At 36.8% G+C, this 21,200-nt stretch overlaps 1 protein-coding gene across 1 annotated transcript in view; it reads left to right on the forward strand.

Moving 5' to 3' along the window:
- PAK2 (p21 (RAC1) activated kinase 2) overlaps nucleotides 1–21,200 on the forward strand; it is an 87,085-nt gene that overhangs the window by 42,497 nt on the left and 23,388 nt on the right. The window contains exons 3-8 of the mRNA XM_028505285.1: nucleotides 10,550–10,650; nucleotides 15,723–15,870; nucleotides 17,706–17,737; nucleotides 18,883–18,984; nucleotides 20,390–20,522; nucleotides 21,001–21,064. Coding sequence (XP_028361086.1) covers nucleotides 10,550–10,650; nucleotides 15,723–15,870; nucleotides 17,706–17,737; nucleotides 18,883–18,984; nucleotides 20,390–20,522; nucleotides 21,001–21,064 — 580 coding nt within the window. The remainder of the gene's footprint in view (nucleotides 1–10,549; nucleotides 10,651–15,722; nucleotides 15,871–17,705; nucleotides 17,738–18,882; nucleotides 18,985–20,389; nucleotides 20,523–21,000; nucleotides 21,065–21,200) is intronic.

The following is a 21,200-nucleotide window of genomic DNA, read 5'->3' on the forward strand; positions in this document are numbered from 1 at the left end:
ATAGTGACATTTAAGTTGAAGGTTAAAGGATGATTATTGGAAAATAGGACTTATTTTGATAGTTTAAAAGTATGTCCCATGCCCACAAAAAGAATTTCAGTAACCCAGATGTAGGAGGGATCGTAGCATATTCATGGAGCCGAGTACAGTCCAGTGAGATTTAAAAGCAGAGACTGAGCAAGAATTATATAGCATGAATGTAGGAAACTACAGACAGCAAAAAGGGGTTGTAGAGGTGAGGGAGTCAGGAAGCAGGTCATAAAGGGCCTTGTGTTCCATGCTACAGAGCTCATATTTTATTGTTTCCTGGGGGACCACTACAGAATTTTAAACAAGAAAGACCTGGTCACATTTTTGTCTTAAACAGATACTGGTAGCTGTATAGAAAATAGGTTTTGTTGGTGCAAATGACAGTGATCTATTATCTTGGTTTATTTTTAAAAGCTCTAGTTAGTGTGGAGTGGTACAGTATTAACTAAAACAATTTTCACATTATTCAGCTTATAAGCAAGCACCTTCACTTCTGGTTGGCTATGAAGATGATAGACTCAAAACTGTAAATACCCTTTTGTTGTAAAAATTGCATTCTAACATTAATAATAGTAGCCCATACACCTCTGCCTATTTCCTAGAGAATAGCCTTCTGTGTGATGGAACAAGTTTAGTTTCACCAGTTTGAAGCTATTTGGGGTCAAAAGAACAAAAGGGTAATCAATCACTGGTGGTTTTAGATGACAGAAGAGTCTTCCTTTAAAGGAGTGGGTGTTTTGTTTTTGTTTTTTTTTTTACCCGTAGACTCTAGCTCAAATGTAGCCTTAAAGGTTGTAGCCTTAAAGGTTGTGGCCTTAAAGGATGTGCCCACAGCATACTTAATGATTCTTTTAAGTACCTTTTGTGTTACACATAGCTTAGAGGCCTCACCCATTGGCTGAAGGTTGCCCACCTGCTTGTTTTGTGATCCATGAAGTTGGAAAATGATTCTAAGGATCTATTTTCCTCCAAGTACGCTAAACAAGTTGTGTGTTATATTAAAAGAAATTTCTTTCCTGGTCCATTACTTACCACCAAGAGATCCAGTTGCTTGGTGGACATTCTGTGGATAAAATGAGGATTTGTTGGTGGTGGTCGTTCTTCTACTTCTTGGCTTCCAGAGTTACAAAGCAGTGATTCTGTTATATAGCAGTATCCTTCCAGCACTTTGATTTGAGTCATGCTTGAGTAGGTTTTTATTTTAGATACTTTAAAAAATATTCACCCTACTAGGACTATTGAAACATAGGGATATATGTGTGTTTTATATAAAAAGAAATGGAATTAAATGGCTTTTTAGGATATTGTGTCCTTTTAAGTGGATTAATGTATATAAATATGTTTCAAGTTCTTAATTATTTTCTACCTCTTTCTTTTAACTTTTTATTCTATATTCCTAAAATATATGAAACTTAATTCAATTTATATCTCTAAACTTAGCGGTCCTGAGTTGAAAAATACAGTTGGACCTTAGACACAAAAGGAACCAGAATTGTCTTGCTGTATGTCTTGTTTTTCCCCTTTCTGTGTACCTGATCATATTTCTTTCTTACTTTAGACTTTTGTGTGTGTGTGTGTGTGTGTGTGTGTGTGTGTTAGGAAATAATAGCCTGCAGTGGTTACTGGGCTTCTTTCTTGTAATTTTATTCAGTTGGAAGAGACTGATTCTCTCTCAGTTCAGGTATTCACCCCTGAACCAGTCTAACTGACTGGAAGTATGTGGCGAACCGTGGCTCACCTGGCTCAGTTAGGCAGCTGTCTTGGACAAGTCATCTATAATCAGGGTTATAAATAAGAAAATAGCTTCTTTCCCAACCATGTGCATATCCGAAATGGGATGCTGAGCAGATCTTTCTTAAAAGAAAAAAACAGTCACTAGTATAGTACATGTAATGGTATAATTTTTTTGTAAGCAGTTCAGAACTGCCTGAAAAATAAACTAGTAGCTTATAGTTGGTTAATAAATATTTTCTCTTACGCAGGATACTGAGAAGTCAAGAGATGCAAAGAGAAGTAGAAGGCATCCTCAGATTACTCAAATTCCACTGGGAAATGAGAGGTTGTTTATGATAGGTGTAATGGTGCATTTCAGTAAAGATAGCAACATTTGTACTAGGCTTAACTGTTCATTTTCCTGTGCTCCTTTTTGTGACCAGTGTGCACTGCCCGTTTACCATAGCTAGGCCTCTTGTAAATAAATCTTATATGTGTCTAGGAGACCTAGAGAGGAGATGGACATCTGAGCACAAATCTATTATCACTAATCCAAAAGAATAGTATGTTTCCTACTAATGGTAGGTCAGTAGCAGCTTTATAAACAAAGAATAGTGTACAGAACATCCCAACTTCATATGTACAGACCTATCAAACAGCTTGACTTTTAGCTCTTTTATATTAGGAGAACCTTCTGATTAAACATAGTAGGATGACCACATGCCCGTATTTACTCTCCCTCCCCACACCTAACTAAAATGATAAATGAAAAAAATAGGGAAAAAGTATATCACAAGAGCAGAGTGAATTGGAGAGGGAATAGTAGTACACAAGAAATTGCAATACATATTTGGAAGATTGAAGTTGTGGAGGAGGAGGAACTAAGCAAAACAGAGGAAGATATATCCTAAGCATTTGCAGAGGGGAATGTCTGTGAGAAGTGAAACAGTTTTCTTGTAAAAATCTCAGAGGCTCAGGATTTAGAGGCACACAGTTGTGTGTGTCTCTGTGTGTATAGCGGGGGGTGGTGCATAATAAACAGGTTGAAAGTGGGGGATTATTTGAAAATCTATATAGGAAGTGTCAAAGGGACCTTAGGATCCTCCTGTACCCTATAAAGCCATGCAAATGTAACTTCTATTTTCTGGAACCACAAAAGAAAAAACTTATGTTTATATTTATTTGAGGAGAAATTAAATCTGAGAGGCCCCTTCTTGTCAGGGGAGTCAGAAAAAGATAGCACCAGAATAAAAAAGGTAGATTCAGTGGAAGTTAACATGCTAAACCCCTTTTTTCTGCCCTGTTTGCAGAGTACTTGTAGCTTGACTAAAAATTCTCAGATAAAAGCTGGGAAGATTTTCTCTGGATTAACAGAATGCCCTGGAAAAAATTACTTTAGGTTCCCCACATCCCACCCCCATCTTTATTGAAAAGGCTGACTTATCTCCCAGTTAACTTGTTAATACTTTTATATGCATAGACAGTGAAGGATTACCAAACATTTACCAAAAACCCTTAACATAATAGAAGCCAAAACAACAGGAGCTAAAAAAAGAATGTAGAAGAAACAGGCAATGTAGGAGGGGAAAAAACCCAACCCGCACACACACATAAACCATATAACAGAAGATAAATTGTATCCATGAAACAAGATAAGCATTCTCAAAGAAAGAATGATCAGAGAACAATGAAAAATAATTCTTGGAAAATCAACTTTTCAGACAACCAAAACAAACAACATGTCCATAAGTGAAGAGTGAGAGATAGTTAATAAAATTCTCCCAGATCATTAAACAATAATGCAAAGATAGAGAATATGAGAGAAAAGATAACAGTTGTAAAATCAGACCAAGATGGACTGATAAAACTAATAATGAACCAAGAAAATAGAAGGAAGTGAATAATAGAAAAAAATTTCCAGATGTTGAGAAAATGAGTTCCAGATAAAAGGGGCTCACTGAGTACTCAACACACACGTTAATGTGTTCTTCACTAATGAATGAAGAACACATCAAATCACATTCTAAAATTACATTACAGGTAAGATAGCCAAACCTGTTACTACTTCCAGTTAAGAGGAAGTGACGGACTAGATTCACTCCTCTACCTGAAAGAACTAAAATACTGGGGGGAAAATACATGCAAAACAGTGGTTTTCAAGACATTGTACGTCAGACAATATAAGAGGTGGAAAACACATGAGTTGAGTCCTACGATTGATCCAGCTTTCTGTGTGGAGAGAGTTTTCAGGCTACAGTACAGGCGGGACACTTAGGTGTCCTCCTCAAGTTGAGAAATAGCTGGGAATTGGGAGATGCAAAAGTAGCTAGTTGGTAGTACGGATACGGGACAGTAAAGAGCTAAACAGAGAGGGAGAGAAAGATCTGCAGAGGGTCACTCTTGACTCTTCAGTTGTACATGTATTGAGTATGTGATGAAACTGTCGAAAGCTAGAGAAAGGGCCACTGGGAATGATTAGAAGGAACATTCCTCGAAGCTCACACAGGGGCTGGAGTATTTTGTGTTCTCACCATTCAGACTATAAAACATTATATGACAGAATTTTGCCTCAGTAATGGGGGAGAATTGGCCTTAGGTTAAATGTTGCTCCAGTCCTGCCTAAGAAAACCTTAAAAATAATACCTTAAAGGATCAACTTTCTAAATTTGTTTCTATCCTACATGAAGGAACAGCAAAGAAACACCTTTCTATGTCCCCAAGCTCACTGACATTTGTAGGAATACAAAAACATCTAGCACCTAACAAGGATAAAATTTGGATGTCTGTCATCCAGTCAATAATTTTCATACATGCAAAGACCCATAATGAGCAAGATTCACCAATTGGAATCAATCCAGAAATGGCCCAAATGATAGAATTAGTAGGTAAAGAGATTAAAACAGTTAAGTAACTATGTCCCATATATGGAAGGGTCCAAAAGAACTCAGAATATTAAGAAGCAGCAATGGAAGATACAAAAAAGAGCAAATCAAAATTCTAGAGGTGGAAAATACAGTGGATGGAGCTAACAGTAGGTTAGACATTGCATAAAAAAAAATTAGTGAATTTGAAAATATGGCAATAGAAACCATCCAAAATGAAACTCTGAGGGAAAAACCTAAAACAAAAGTGAACAGCTATGGGGAAGCTTAAGCAGACTAATACAAGTGTAATTGAAGTCTCCAAAGAAGAGGAAAGGGAAACGTTAAAATACTTTTTTAAAATGCCTGGAAATTTTCCACATTTAATGGAAACTATAAACTAGATTCAAGAGTTCAGTATTTCAAGTACAGAAAACAAGGGAGGGGAGAGAGGGGGGTTGAGGTAGAAGGGGGTATGGGGGTATAAATGGTAATGGGAAAAATAATAATAAATGAACTATTAAATAAAGCAGGAAAAAATTAAAATGCCAACTCCTTCAATTTTCATTTTGCCATAAATTCTTAGGAAAGTTCTTTTGCAGATGAAAACTAATTATCTTCTACATCAAAACTACCAAAATTAAAATAGATATTAATTAAATATGTATGGAGTTCCAAATGTGTTCAAATTTGGATACAATATAAGATGATTTCAGCCCTCAAGGAGACTAAAATCTAGCAAAGAAGCAAAAAGACCACCCCAAGGCAACACAACCAAGTTGTTTAAAACCAATGATAAAGAGAAAAATCTTTAAAACTTTCCAACTCTTGGTTTGCTTTTCTGTGAACCTGAAACTGCTATAAAAATATAAAGTCTATTATTTTAAAAATGCTTACTGTTTTAAGCCAGAAAGTGAAAATCTGCCAGAAAAACAGACACACTACATATAGAGGAACAAAAAAATGACAACAAACTTCGTGTAAGTAACAATGCAAGGTGGAAGACAAGAAACAACATTTGTATGAACAACAAAAAAAATCTGTCAAATTAGAATTTTATATCCTGTGAAAATATCTTTCAAAAATGAAGGGGAAACAAACACTAAAAAATGTATAAAAGCTGAAAAAATTTAGTGCCAGCAGGCTTGCACTACAAGAAACAAACCAAATCCTTTAAACGAAAGGAAAATGGTGTCAGATCGAAATGTGCATCTGTTTAAAGGAATGAAAATCAATGTGAATGTTGATTGTTTTTCCTTATCAGAATCTCTAGAGCAGTAGCCCTCAGAGAGAGAGGGAGGGAAACACAAAGGAATCTCTTTAAAAGATAATCAGTTGAGTTTTTATGAAAAAGCACTGAAACATGCTATTGCATGGATGAACCTTAAAGACTAAGTTAAAAAGGTCATTTATAAACAATCACATGTTGTGTGTGATCCCATTTATATGAAATGGCCAGAACAGGCAAATACATGGAGACAGTAAATAGTTTAGTGATTGCCCAGAGTTTGGGGTGGGGAATAGGGAGCAATCGAGAGTGATTGCTAGTGGGCATGAGGTTTCTTTTAAGGATGATGGAAATGTTCCAAAGTTAGATTGTGATGGGGGTAGCACAATTATATAAATTATACTAAAACCCATTGAATTGTATAGTTTAAACAAGTGAACTTTATGGTACTTAACCCCACAGAGGTCACAGTCAAAAAAATTACAGCATGGGTCATGTTTATCTGAGAGATACATTTCATTCATTACTAGTATGTGCTGAAATTTGGGGGAAAAATTTTAACTGAAAATTTGCATTTATTATATTTATGAGATAAAACATGATTTTTATTTATTTTTAGTTAACAATGTAGAAATTACTAAAGAAAGAATTATAAAAACATAAATAAAATTTTTTCTTTTTAAATAATGGAAACATGGATATTGCTTAAAAAATACAACCAAAAATTGTCTTTTAACAATTAATCAAAATGTCCAATACTTGGCTTTGCAAAACATTTGTAACAGTCATCACAAACAGTATTGCTATGCTTGAGGCATAAATACTTTTCACAACACTTGCAGAAATATTTTGATAGGCGTCTCATTTAGAATGCACAGCACCTAACACATCATTTTCTGCTTGTTGAGGAAGCTGTATCTGTGTTAGAATTTCCTTCAATTTGTGTTGAAATTGATGAAGTTTCAGGTGTAAAGTCTTACGTACACCTGTAGAGATTTCTGAATGCCTTTTGATTTGTCCTGACAATAACTGCATTACGAGATTTCTAATAAATATTCTCCACTTTATTTTCACATTACTGTTCAGCATATGAATAGTCTGAGCATTTATTCCCTCAATATCAAAATTGTGTAGAGCAGGGGTGTCAAACTCATTTTCACTGGGGGCCATATCAGACTTGGGGTTGCCTTCAAAGGGCCGAAAGTAATGTTAGGACTGTATAAATGTAACTACTCCTTAACAGTTAAGCAAGAGCTTGGTGCTGCTGCTAGGTAGAAACAGGGTGCTAGGCCAGATAAAACAAGGTAGAGGGCCTGATTTGGCCCTTGGGTTTTGTGTTTGTCACCTGTGGTGTAGTAACCATAGGCCATCTTCTGGTGTCCTGGCCATGTTATATGTACCTATCACGTAGCCCACAGCGTCCACTCTTGACTTAGTTTGGTTGCAATGTTGCATTATGTCAGGTTTTGCAGATCTAAATTTACGACGTCATTGAAATGCATACTTAATTACGTTTTTCCCTTTTTGGGGTATATGAGGTATAAGTGTGTAATCTGCGCCAAAAGCACATAAGTTGGATTTTTTCTGGTCCGTTTTTAGAAGACAAATTCAGAGGCAGTTAGGGGTTATTGTTATGAACAGTAGCTACATATGAAAGTTGTTCCTTTTTCAAGTCAGAGATGAGATTTCTATACGTGAACCAGTTACCTTCTATAATATTCTACCCTGATGAATAAACGTGTTCTGCATATCTCTTGATTACATCTGCTGGTTTATTACTAATCAAGTAAGGACTTTCGGGCTGCTTACCAGTATATATATTTCAAGATTTCTGGTGTAAAATACTTTTGAAGTGGCCATAGCAAAAATTTGTACACCATATTTACTGGGCTTGGATGGAATATATTGTCTAAACCCGCATTTGCCTCTAAATCCAGGTAACATTTTATCTGTTGTTACCTTCTGTCCCACGGATTAACAATTTACAATTTTCTACAAATGCTGAGAAAATGTCTCTCACAGCTACTGATTTGTGCACTTTCAGGCATTCTAAGTGGGTAGGTTTGTCATCAGACTTGATACAATTATGAATAAACCTAAATCTCTTTACAAATAAATATATTGTAAGTCTAAAAATTTCAATCCCACTACCATCTGTAGCCCATAAATCCTGCAATTTTAGCCAGTCACTACTGTGTAAACCAACTAGATATTAAGGCCTAAAAATGCTTTCAATTCAGTTTTGTCTATTCATTTAGCATCTTGTGAAAACCAGCTTGAGATAAAAATCAGTGTATTCATTTGTATATAATAAGATTAGATCTAAAATATCATTTGTGATAAAGCAATCCCAAGTTTCAAATTCTGTCTTGGTTGGTATTTTTTGCATTTGGCCAAACTAATGGAAATGTATACAAAATATTCTGTAACTGTTTGTAAGTTTTCTTTTTATTGGATTTTTCTTCCATTTTGATTCTTTATCCTTTCCCAAAAAATACTTTCATTCATGTCTAATTCATCTTCACATTTACTGGAAATATCTTGCTTGGTATCCTAATCTTCTGAATGAACCTCCACATAATCTCCATCTTCTAAATCACTTTCATTTTCACGTTCAACACTATCATTCTCATCATTGGATTCGAATAACATTTGCTGAAGTTCTTCAGCATTGCTTGCATTATCAAATCGAGGTATTTTTCCAGCTATTTCCAGTGGTGAATTAAAAGAAAAAAACACAACACTGACTTCCAAGTTCACCAAAGAAAAATAAATAAATAAGCAACATCAACACGACTTTGGAGTTTGCAATTTCTCTACAATTTACTATCAAATATCACATGCCCTTAGGAAACACATGCTATAACCAAACTGATGGCTTAAATGTTATGGATTAACATCAGTCACATACAGATGTGCACAGCTAGTCATGACCTTGAACCTATACACCTGCTATATGTAATAATATTTAAGAAAAGAGTTTGTTATCTCTCATATCAGCCATGACCTTTGCACAGTTAAGGAGTTAGAGCTGAAAAAATGAACAAAGGAAATAAAGGAAATTATTTTAAAAATAGTTAATCCAAAAGAGGAAAATAAAAACAAAGACTAGATAGAGACCATTAGAAAGTGCATAATAGGATGGTGAGTTTAACCCAACTGTATTAATAATCATAACTAAATGTAACTAATCTAGACACCCCACTTAAAAGGCAGACATTATTAAATTGCTAAAGGAGACCTAATTATTTGCTGCCTATAAGAAATCCACTTAAAAATATAAAATCCATAAGTAGGTTAAAATAAAAGAATTTAAAAAGTACGCTAACAGTGAAAAGAACACTGGACTGGCTATGTTAATACTGAACAAAATAGATTAGTGCAACCCCAGTCAAAATCTCAGCAAGCTTTTTTGTAAATTGTCAAGCGTATTCTAACATTTACACAGAAATGCAAAGGATCTAGTCAGGAAGCTTTGAAAAGAAGAAAAAGTTACAAGGCTCATACCATGTAGTTTCAACGCTTATTTTAAAACTTCAGTAATCAAGGCAGTCTGGCATTGGCATACAAATAGAGAACTTTGCAGTAAAGTTGAGCATCCAGAAATAGAGCCAATAGTGGTTCAAAATGGCATTGACATGTTACCTATGGCAGCACTGGAAATTGGAAGAAATTTTGAAGTAGGATAAATATTTTCACCTAAATATATGTATAGTCAAAAATTACGAAGGGGTAAACCAAGAAGAGGAAAAACACAGACAGGATCCAGAAAATACTGTAGATTTTAGCACAGGACAAAGGTGAGAAAAGTGCTAGGTTGACAGCTGTACCAGAAACCTAGCCATAAATGATTGCTGATAAGAACAGGGCTGAGAGAGAGAGATGACTAGTAAAAGAAACAGATTTACAGAGAATATTGATAGGTGTGTTGTGGAAATGTTGCAAAAATAATTGATGGAACCACAGAAAAATGGAAACTTTAAAATTAAGCCATTACTGACTTCAGTAAAAAGGAAGGGTTGGCCCTGACTTGCATGGCTCTGTGGGTTTGGCACCATCCTGCAAAGCGAAGGGTCACCGGTTCAGTTCCCGTCAGGGCACATGCCTGGGTTGCAGGCCAGGTGCTGGTTGGGGGCTGCGAGAGGCAACCAATCTATATTTCTCTTGCACATTGATGTGTCTCTACCTCTCTTTCTCCCTCCCTTTCACTCTCTCTAAAAATAAAATAAATATTTCCTTTTTAAAAAAAGGGTTAGAGTTGCACAAGAAAGTTGATGTGATCTTTGTAAACTAATCTATACAGTGCCTATTATCTATGTCATCATAGTAATGTAAGTTGTTTTTTCTGGATCAATATAACCAAATGGAAATAGAATTTGATAGACATTTTCCAAATTACTCAGTATATAAGCTATAAGCCTTTACTTATGAGAGAATGAACCAGTGTCCTAAGGGGCTCTCTCTTCAGCCTTGTGCCCTTTTAATCAGACCTAGTGCTGGGAACCTGTATGCTTCTTTAATCTGGACACTGGTTGTCCCCACCACCCCTTGATGACAGGATTGGCTACTTGGCTTCGTTTATCAGTTGTCTGTCAATCACTGTCTTTAAGAGAAATCTCTTTTCTAGAATAACTTTGTTCCTAATCTATTTTAGAAAAAATATAAACATGATTATTTTGTTTAAATAAGCTGATTCATTTTTGTTAATGCTCCTTAGGAAGTAAGAAGAAAGAGAAGGAACGGCCAGAAATTTCTCCTCCATCTGATTTTGAGCACACCATCCATGTTGGCTTTGATGCTGTTACTGGAGAATTCACTGTAAGTTTACCTAATGGGACTCACTTTTATGTCATCACTCAAGCTTTTCCATTCAGTATTAAGTTTGAAAGTAACTTTCTGGTGTACATACTAGGTTCTTAATGCATTTCTTTTCTAAAAATGTTTGTGGATGGATGTATATTTTTCCTAGGGAGCAGGGTCTACTGTAATTATGCAAAATAGATTTGGATAAATAGGCTTTTATAAAACTAGGCCTTTTATTTTTTAAGGTAAATTATATTTTATTGTTAATGCTATTACACTTGTCCCAATTTTTCTCCCGTTTGCCAAGACCCCACTGCCCCCACTCCCTAAGGCAATCTCTATACCATTGTCCATGTTGATGCGCATATATATACACTTTGGCTACTGTATTCCCTATGCTGTACTTATATCCCCATGACTCTTCTGTAACAACCAATTAGTACTTCCTAATCTTTCCATCTTTTTTGCCCATCTATCTACCCTACTCCCCTTCCATCTGGCATCCATCAAAACACTCTCTGTGATTTCCGTTTCTCTTCTGCTTCTTTGTGTATTTTGTTTTTTAGACTTAATTATTGATAGGTACATATTTATTGCCATTTTATTCATATATTTGATATTCTTCTGAAAGAAGGCCCTTTAACATTTCTATAATACTGGTTTGGTAATGATGAACTGAGCTTTTTCTTGTCTGGGAAGCTCTTTATTTGTCCTTTGATTCTAAATGATAGCTTTGCTGGGTAGAGTAATCTTGGATATAGGTCCTTGCTTTTCATCACTTTGAATATTTCTTGCCAGTCACTTCTAGCCTGCAAAGTTTTTTTTTGAAAAATCATCTGACAGTCTTATGGGGATTACCTTGTAGGTAACTAACTGCTTTTCTCTTGCTGCTTTTAAGGTTCTCTCTTGTCTTGAATCTGTGGCATTTTTATTATGATGTGTCTCAGTGTGGGCCTCTTTGGGTTCATCTCTTTGGGACTCTCTGTGCTTCCTGGACTTGTATGTCTATTTCCTTCATCAAGTTAGTGACACTTTCTGTCATTGTTCTTTCAAATAGGTTTTCAGTTTCTTGTTCTTTCTCTTCTCCTGGCAACACCATGATGCAAAATTGGTATGTTTAAAGTTGTTTCAGAGACTTCTTACACTCTCTTCAATTTGGGGGATTCTTTTTTCTTTTTCTTGTTCTAATTGAGTGTTTTTTGCTTTCTTATATTCTTAATTGCTGATCTGATTCTCAGTTTCATCCATTCTGTTGTTGATTCCCTGTAAGTTGTTCTCTTTTTTAATTAGTGTGTCCTTCATTTCTGACTGGTTCTTTTTTATGGTCTCCATGCCCTTTTTTATGTTGTTGGAAGTTCTCACTAAGTTCATTGAGCATCCTTATAACCAGTGTTTTGAACTCTGCTCTAGTAGATTGCTTGTCTCCATTTTGTTTATTTCTTTTTCTGGAATACTGTTCTGTTCTTTCATTTGACCCATGTTTCTTTGTCTCCTTATTTTGGCAGCCTCTCTGTTTGTTTCTGTGTATTGGGTAGAGCTACCATGACTCCCTGTCTTGGAAAAGTGGGATCCAGTGACACAGTGTCCCCTACCACCCAAGCTGGGTACTCAAGGTGTGCCCACTGTGTGGTCGGTGTACCTCCCTATGTTGTAGTTAAGCCTTGATTTCTGTTGGCAGATCAGTGGAAGTGGTTTATCTGGGCCAGTCAGTGGTAAGGACTAAGGACTGGCAGTGACCACTGACCACCGACCTCTGACAACCATGGAGGACCAGCTGTGTAGGGGCCCACACCACAGAGTAGGACTTACTTTAGCAGGGCTCTGGTATCCACTGTGTCTACCCCTTGACTGTCACTTGTGGAAGTGGTTGGGTGGTGGTGCTCCAGTGTGGTTTATAGCTGTGTACTGGGTGCACAGGCTCTGGGGCCTCCCAGGAGGTGGAAGCTAAGGTCAGCTACCACCTGTATTCGGCCCTGGGCCACCTGGCATAACCTACAAAGCCATCTGCAGTTGGCTGCTACTTGTGCAGGGTTTGGAAGTACCCAGGCAAGTCCAAGCTGTGAACCAAAGCCAGCTGCTGCTAGTACCAGGCCTGGGGCCACTTAGCAATAGGCACAGGACATGCTGAGGCCAGATGCTGCTTGTTTGAGAGAATTTAGGACAGGGGTGTCAAACTCATTTTCACCAGGCCACATCAGCCTTGAGGTTGCCTTCAAAGGGCTGAAATAATTTTATGACTGTATAAATGTAACTACTCCTAACTGCTAAGGAGTTAAAATTACGTTCAGCCCTTTGAAGGCAACCTCAAGGATGATTTGGGCCCTGGTAAAAATGAGTTTGACACCCCCGACTTTGAAGAATCTGAAGCATGACCCAAGACAAGCCATTCATATGGAAAAGCCATCGGAAACAGGTGGGTGCCCTCAAAAGTTGGGTGGTGGAGCCTTGGGGAATCACAGGGTGCAGCAAACAGTGTGAGCCAGGTAGTTGAAGTCTCATGTACGGCACCCACCAGCCAGTCCTATGGGGGGGAGTGCTCAGAACAGGAGCAGTGGCCTCTGCTACCACTTCTTTCTGGGAGAAAGCTGCCCCCCACCTCTCATCTAGATGCCAGACACTTCAGTTCCTCCCTGTATGTCTCTGGTGCCTTTTCATCTGTTGCCCCCATGCTGAATCTCAGAGGAAGTAAACCAGAGTAAGTCTAGGTGCAGGCCCTGTAAAAAGAACTGCCTGGGACTCTAGCAGTTTGTCTTCCACAGCCTCAATCCCCCCCCCCTGGTTTTTACAGCCAGAAGCTGTGGGGACTCGTCTTCCTAGCACTGGAATCCTGGACTGGAGTGCCTGTTGTGGGGCTGGGACCCCTTGTTCCTGAGATATCCCTCCCGATTCTTATCCAGCACATGAGAGTGTGGGATCAGCTCATTCAGCATCTTTACCCTTCCTGTCAATCTCGATGTGCTTTGCTTCTTTTTTTTTTTAACATATTTTATTCATTATGCCATTACATTTGTCCCATTTCCCCCCTTCACTCCCCTCTACCCTGTACACCCTCTCCCACCCACATCCCCCCTTTAGTTCATGTCCATGTGTCATAGTTATAAGTTCTTTAGCTACTACATTTCTCATACTGTTCTTACCCTCCCCCTATCTATTTTCAGCCTACCATCTATGCTATTTATTCTCTGTACCTTTTCCCCCTCTCTCCTCCTCCCACTCCCCTGTTGCTAACCCTCCATGTGATCTCCATTTCTGTGGTTCTGTTCCTGTTCTAGTTGTTTGCTTAGTTGGTTTTTGTTTTGCTTTAGGTGTGGTTATTAATAATTGTGAGTTTGCTGTCCTTTTACTATACATGTTTTTTTTTTTAATCTTCTTTTCTTAGATAAGTCCCTTTAACATTTCATAAAATAAGGGCTTGGTGATGATGAACTCCTTTCACTTGACCTTATCTAAGAAGCACTTTATCTGCCCTTCCATTCTAAATGAAAGCTTTGCTGGATAGAGCAGTCTTGGATGTAGGTCCTTGTCTTTCATGAGTTGGAATACTTCTTTCCAGCCCCTTCTTGCCTGTAAGGTCTCTTTTGAGAAATCAGCTGACAGTCTGATAGCAACTCCTTTGTAGGTTACTGTCCCCTTATGTCTTGCTGCTTCTAGGATTCTCTCCTTCATTTTTACCTTGGCTAATGGAATTATGATGTGCCTTGGTGTGTTTCTTCTTGGGTCCAACTTCTTTGGGACTCTCTGAGCTCCCTGGGCTTCCTGGAAGTCTATTTCCTTTGCCAGGATGGGGAAGTCCTCCTTTATTATTTGTTCACATATGTTTTCAATCTGTTGCTTTTCCTTTTCCCCTTCTGGTACCCCTATAATTCGGATGTTGGAACACTTAAAGATGTCCTGGAGGTTCCTAAGCTTCTCCTTGTTTTTTTGACTTTGTATTTCTCCATTCTTTCCTGTTTGGTTGTTTCTTTCTTCCTTCTGGTCCACTCTGTTTTTTTGAGTCCCAGTTTCCTTCCCATCACTATTGGTTCCCTGTGCATTTTCCTTCATTTCTTTTATCGTAACCTGCATTTGTTCATCTAATTTGCGACCAAAATCAACCAATTCTGTGAGCTTCCTGATCACCAGTGTTTTGAACTGTGCATCTGATAGGTTGGCTATCTCTCAGTCACTTAAAAGGATGAGTTCTGGGGCATTGATTTGTTCTTCTGTTTGAGCCGTCTGTCTCTCTTTTTTTTTTTTTTTTTTTTTTTTTTTTGGTCTGTTCGCTCCAGTTATGGTGAGGGGCGGAGCCTTAGGTGTTCACCAGGGCTGGGCACCCCAGTCGCTAGATTGTGATGTTGTAAGTGGGGGCGGGGTCGAGAGGGAACAATGGCAGTTGCTCCGTTCTGCGTAGGAACTCAGTCCCTTCTCTGGGATCCTGGATTGCGCGCTCCGCCCTGCTTCACAATTGCCGCTTCACTGGGTCTGCCAGCTGCCGCTTGCATACTCAGGGTCCACCCCCTGCAATCTTGCGTACCCCAGATGTCTTACATGCCCCCAGATGCCTTATGAGCCCAACTCTCTCTGCTCTCCACACCTCAACCCACTCCTGGCTGCCCGTCTCTGCCCCTCCTGCCGGTCTGGATGAACGGGTCTATTTCAACTTCTTGGCTGTCCAACTTCCATTCAGATAAATTTTCTGTCAGTTCTGAATACTATCCTGCCTTTAAATTGTTGTTGTTCCAATCTTGGTTGTGTGTGGAGGTACAGTGTGTCCACCTATGCCTCCATCTTAGCTGGAAGTTGTGATTTGCTTCTTTAATTCTGAAGTTGTGGAATTTACATTCAGCTCTATTTCCAGCAGTTACAAATAATGGTTGTTCATAGTTAGTTGTAATTTTGATGTGGTTTTGGGAGGTGGCAAGCCATGTTTATGTGTGCCGCCATCTTGCATGGAAGTCTTAAGATGATCAAAAACCAGGCCTTTTAGAATTAAGTCAAACCTGTAGTTATGTAGATTGACTTGCCATTGTATTTTGTCATTTGCCTCAGGAAATTGATTTTATTTAGAGCTACTCAAATTAACTAATTTCTGACTATTTTGTTTTTAGGGCATGCCAGAACAATGGGCCCGATTATTACAAACTTCCAATATTACCAAACTAGAGCAAAAGAAGAATCCTCAGGCTGTGTTGGATGTCTTAAAGTTCTATGACTCCAACACAGTGAAGCAGAAATATTTGAGCTTTACTCCTCCAGGTAAGATATCAGTCAGCTCTAAAAGGTCTAATTCAGATGAGATCGCAGAGTTGTGGTGCTCTTCTAGATAAAGAGATTCCTTCTTAAAAAACAAACAAACAAAACAACCTAAGCTATGGTTTTTGTCTCTATTTTTTCCTTTGCATAGATCTACTTTTTATAAACTAATTAGAGCAGCTCTTATGCATTATTTGGAATCGGGATTATATTATTCTCTTAGTTTTGACAAAAGTAGATGTTTTGGCCTTTTGCTTGTTTTATTTTCCTCTTTATTGCTTTTGAATGACTACCAGAAATAGAAAGGAAAGATGCTGATTTATAGTTCATATTAGAAATATATCTATTGTTAGTAGGACAGGAGGACTGTTGTTTTACCATATAAATTGCACAGAATTTGAAGTAAAAATGTTGAAGTCCACTCAAAAATTGAAACTTACCAAAAATATAAACAAAATAAGCATTAGACTAAAAGAATATGTGCCTCAAAATATAAATATCAGGTAAGAACTGGAGAATAGTGGATTTTAAAAAACAGTTTATTTGTTTGAATCAGGATCATAATAAAGTTTATACATTGCAGTTGATTGCTATATCTCTTGAATCTTTTTTGATATTTATGCTTCCTTTTTCCCTGTCTCATGCTGGTTTTCATGATCTCTGTTTCCTTGCAATTTATTTGTTAAAGAAATGAGATCATTTGTCTTGTTTCCCTAGCATGGATTTTACTAATTACATCCTTTGGCATTTAATTTGTTCCTCTGTCTCCTGAAGTCATACATGTAGTATTTTAAAACAATGTGATTGAGCTACAGTCATACATGTGGTTTTTATTGTACCTAATTTGATTGCATCATTGCAGAAAGGCCACTTGGCAAGTGATTTTGACCTTTATTACCTTGTTAGCACATCTTAGCAAAAAGTTGTACTTGTCCCTAGAACTTTTCTGTCAACTAGTAAGTTTGTAAATTAGTAATCTTTTTTGAAAATCAACGTTGCACCAGAAAATCATACATTTTATACGTATATATTGTTTTTTAAAGTAAAACAGAACACAACTTCATGTTCTAAACTCCAGAATGAGCATTTGAACATTTAGTCTTCATGAACTGTTTGGCCCTTAGGGATTTGTTTTCCTTTCTTTTTTTTAAGATTTATGTATGTATGTATTTATTTATTTTTAGAGAGCAGAAGGGAGGGAGTAAAAGAGGGAGAGAAGCATCAGTGTGTGGTTGCCTTTTGCCCGCCCCCTACTAGGGACCTGACCCACAACCCAGGCATGTACCTTGAATGGGAATTGAACCGGGGACCCTTAGGTTCACAGGCCACCACCCAATCCACTGAGCCACACCAGCCAGGGCAGGATTTGTTTTCATATTGGTCACAATATATGTCCAGAATTGTCCTTTGCACACTTGTCATGGTCTGCATGGTTGCTTTAAATTCCCCAATAGGCAGTTTTCTGGAGAAAGTATTATTGTAAATAAATTTCTATTTAGTTTAATAAATACATATTGACAGCTGTAGTTTTCAAGTAAATTTTTAATAACTTTATTAAGGTATAATTTACATGCTATAAAATTCACCCATTTGAAGTATACAATTCAATAATTTTTTAGTAAACTTACAGAGTTCCATTAATATTGGAGATTTGTTGACTCAATCTTATATAAATTCCTGTTTGAATATTGATGTTGTCATTTTTTTTCAAGATTTAATTCAACTTAAAATCAGTCTAAGAATATTTCACTTGCTCTGCTTTTTATCATCTTTCTTTTTTTTTTAGACATTTATTTTTTGAAATATTAACTTAGCATTATTTTCTTTTCCATATTCAGAGAAAGATGGCTTCCCTTCTGGAACACCAGCAGTGAGTTAATATGTTATTTCTTAAAGCTCTCTTTCTCATTTAAGTTACTCAAAACAAATTCAGTTTTTATTTTGCTCTCTAAAATAAATTACAGCCATTAGAAATAAATAACTCCTTCATATATGTTTTAGCTAGCCACTTGGTTAGTTGAAGAAGCCATGTTAAACAAATAGAATGTCCTTAATATAAACTCAAAGTGTCTAAAACTTATGATCTAGAGCAGGTTAGCTACTTTTGGTAATGTTTCCATATATAAACATGAATACAAAGAACTTGTTAGTCTTTTCCTCTGGCACCATTCTACTGAATATAGACGATGGAGACATACTGAACAGTAGAGAAGCCTGTCAATCTTCAAAGTTGTCTGAAACTTTATCTAAGTTATCATGCTCCTGCAAAGTCACTGTTTTATTTTCAGTTTGTCAGTTAGAAGGAAACAGTTATGTGAAAATTATATGGGATAACTTGTAAAGTACCTACCTGGCACACACCTGGTTTATAGTAATCTCTATATAAAGGTTAATGCCTTCCTCTGTTGCTTTGTTGGCCACTTTTTTTTTTTTCTGGTGAATGTAGCGGTTTTAAATTCCTGAAAATTACTCTGACTTATACAAACCCTGAAGGATCTTTATTTTTGGTCTTAACAAATAAAGTCATCGTTTACTTTAAAATTTTTTTATTGATTGATTTTAGAGAGAGGGAGGAAAGGTGGGGGAGAGACATCGGTTTGTTATTCTACTTGTTTATACATTGGTTGATTTTCACATATTTCCTGACCAGAAACCGCACCTGCAACCTTGGTGCATCAGGACAGCTCTCTAACCAACTGATCTATCTGGCCAGGGCTTGTTGTTTACTTTTAGGGTTTGTTTAAAGAGTATAAAATTCTCTATATAAATTTGAATGTAAATTCTCTCAAGAATAATGGATATTTATCATACTTATTTCATAAACTTTCTTTTCTTTACTTAGAAAATTGTGTTCACTTTTTAAGTGATTATAGCAGAGCCAGTGAGGATTTATCATTTTGAAATGAGCTGTTAAAATAAATACATTTTTTCAAATATGTATTTTTAAAAAGAGTCATGTTAATGTATTGATACATTTGACTTGTCTTGCTCAATTTTGCTCATTGATAAATACAGCTGAGTACCAAGGGATCAGAAACATTAGCAACAGAGGAAGATGATGATGATGAAGAGGCTGCTCCTCCTGTTATTGCCCCACGACCAGATCATACAAAATCAGTGAGTGTCTTACTAGTTAATTGGGCTGTGTGTGTCTGTGCATGTGTGTTTTAAAAAGCAGTCTGTATTTAACTTCCAATGATCAATTTTTAAAAGCCCTCATGCTTAAAATATTTTAGTGTAGGGAAATTTGACTAGGAGATCTTTACCTAAAGACCACTTCTGAAAACACTAGCTTTTTTGAAAGTTAAAATTGGATGGCTCCTTTAAAATACTTCTCATTGGGTTTTTTTTTAATTGATTTTTGGGGGGTAACATTGGTTAATAAAGTTACAGATTTCAGGTGTACAATTCCGTAACACATCAGAAGTAAATAACTACTTAATATATGTTTTAGCTAGCCCTTTGATTAGTTGAGGGAGCCATGTTAAACAAATAGAATGTCCTTGATATGGTATCACCCTAAACTCAAATCTCCTTCCATCACCATTTTCCCCCTTTTCCATCTTCTACTTCCCCCACCCCCTTTCCATCTGGTAATCACCCTACTATCTGTGTCTGTGAGTTTGTTTGTTTCTGGGTTTGCTTAATCCCTTTACCTTTTTCACCCAGCCCTGCAAGCCCCCTCCCTACTTCTTATTGTTTTTTCTATCTACATTAAACCTTTTCTTCCAGAGAATTCATGTATTGCTCTGATTTTCTCTGTTTATCTCAGTGCAGATAACTGCTATATCTAAACCTTAGGTCTTCATACCCAAATTATATATTTTATCTCCGATTTTACATTTCTCTCAAAGCCTTGGTGTCATTCAAGAGGCTGCTGAGAATAAATTCCAAACCAGATATAGATATAAGAGAATTTTAACAGTAATGACCTTAGATAGAGACAGAGTCCTGTCCCTCTTCCTGTGCTAATATTTACAAGTAAATTAGGGGAAGGTGCTGTGCAGTGGCCTGTGAGGGAGTGCTGGTGCGCTCAGCAGGTGAAGCTCTAAGGGCTGCCATTGCATCCTCATCCAATGGTAGAGGGCTCTATTTTCTTTCTCTCCTATTACCTGGCTTTTGGAAAGGAAATGATAGAAATCACATTTGTACAAAAATTTAGGGGGGTCTAATAGTTATTTTATATCAAGGTTTCTGTTATTTTGCTCTATTTCTCCTTTTTGGTGAAAACATGATTTTAAACTTTTTTGTTTCATTGCTTGCATATCATTTTAGATTTGGTTACACTTAAATTTCTTTCACAGATCTGCTCTTTTGCTACAAAAACTTAAAAGATAGGTATGGTGTGCCAAAGAAAAATATTTCACGTTTGTTCTTCTTAGTTACAAGTCTTTTATACTCTTTCTTTGGAACACTGGAGACAACTTCGTTCTGATTAAAAATCAAAGAACTGAATGGTGTGCCAGTAAAACACATAAAAATATTTTTTCTCAAATATCGGTAATTAACGCTCTCTCTGCAGATTTATACACGGTCTGTAATTGACCCTATTCCTGCCCCCGTTGGTGATTCTAATGTTGATGGTGGTGCCAAGTCTTCTGACAAACAGAAAAAGAAGACTAAAATGACAGATGAAGAGATCATGGAGAAACTAAGTATGTCTTCTACATTTTACATTATTCTGAAATTGTTAACTGCTCTGGCAACCTTTGGCCCAAACAGATTTTAATTTATACCCTATATTTTGGCTTAAGACAAAGAAGAGATTGTTTTCTTTTAGGAACAGTAGCTTCAATTAAAATTTGGTGGAGCCCCAAAACACTCTTCTTTGCTTATTTATTATGTGTTGACTAACTAATGAGTAACATCTTTGGAATAGTCAGTACTTTTGGGAGCAACTCTTTTTTCCCAAAGGGCCAAATCTAAGGGTCATACATAGGTAGAAACTTTTTCAAAGGAAGTTTGTATATATTTATGTATACCTATATCTTCTCAATATGAGAATACAAAATGACCGTAAGTAACTAAACAAAATTATTGGAGTTTATTAAAAGGAATAATGATACCAGAATTAATTTACAATTTTGAAATGCTTGACAGAGCTTATAATTTTTGTTGTTTTGTTTTAAACAGGAACTATTGTAAGCATAGGTGACCCTAAGAAAAAATACACAAGATATGAAAAAATTGGGCAAGGGTAAGTGTTTGTGACTTATATTATCACAATATTCAATCCTTCCTAGGTGGACTGCATGGTTAGTTCTTTGGCCTGCTGACATTGAGTACTCTCAGGATTCTACGGGGTTATCCTTAGATTTGTATAAATAAGTAAT

This window comes from Phyllostomus discolor, chromosome 2, assembly GCF_004126475.2.
Source record: "Phyllostomus discolor isolate MPI-MPIP mPhyDis1 chromosome 2, mPhyDis1.pri.v3, whole genome shotgun sequence".
Lineage (NCBI taxonomy): Eukaryota > Metazoa > Chordata > Mammalia > Chiroptera > Phyllostomidae > Phyllostomus > Phyllostomus discolor.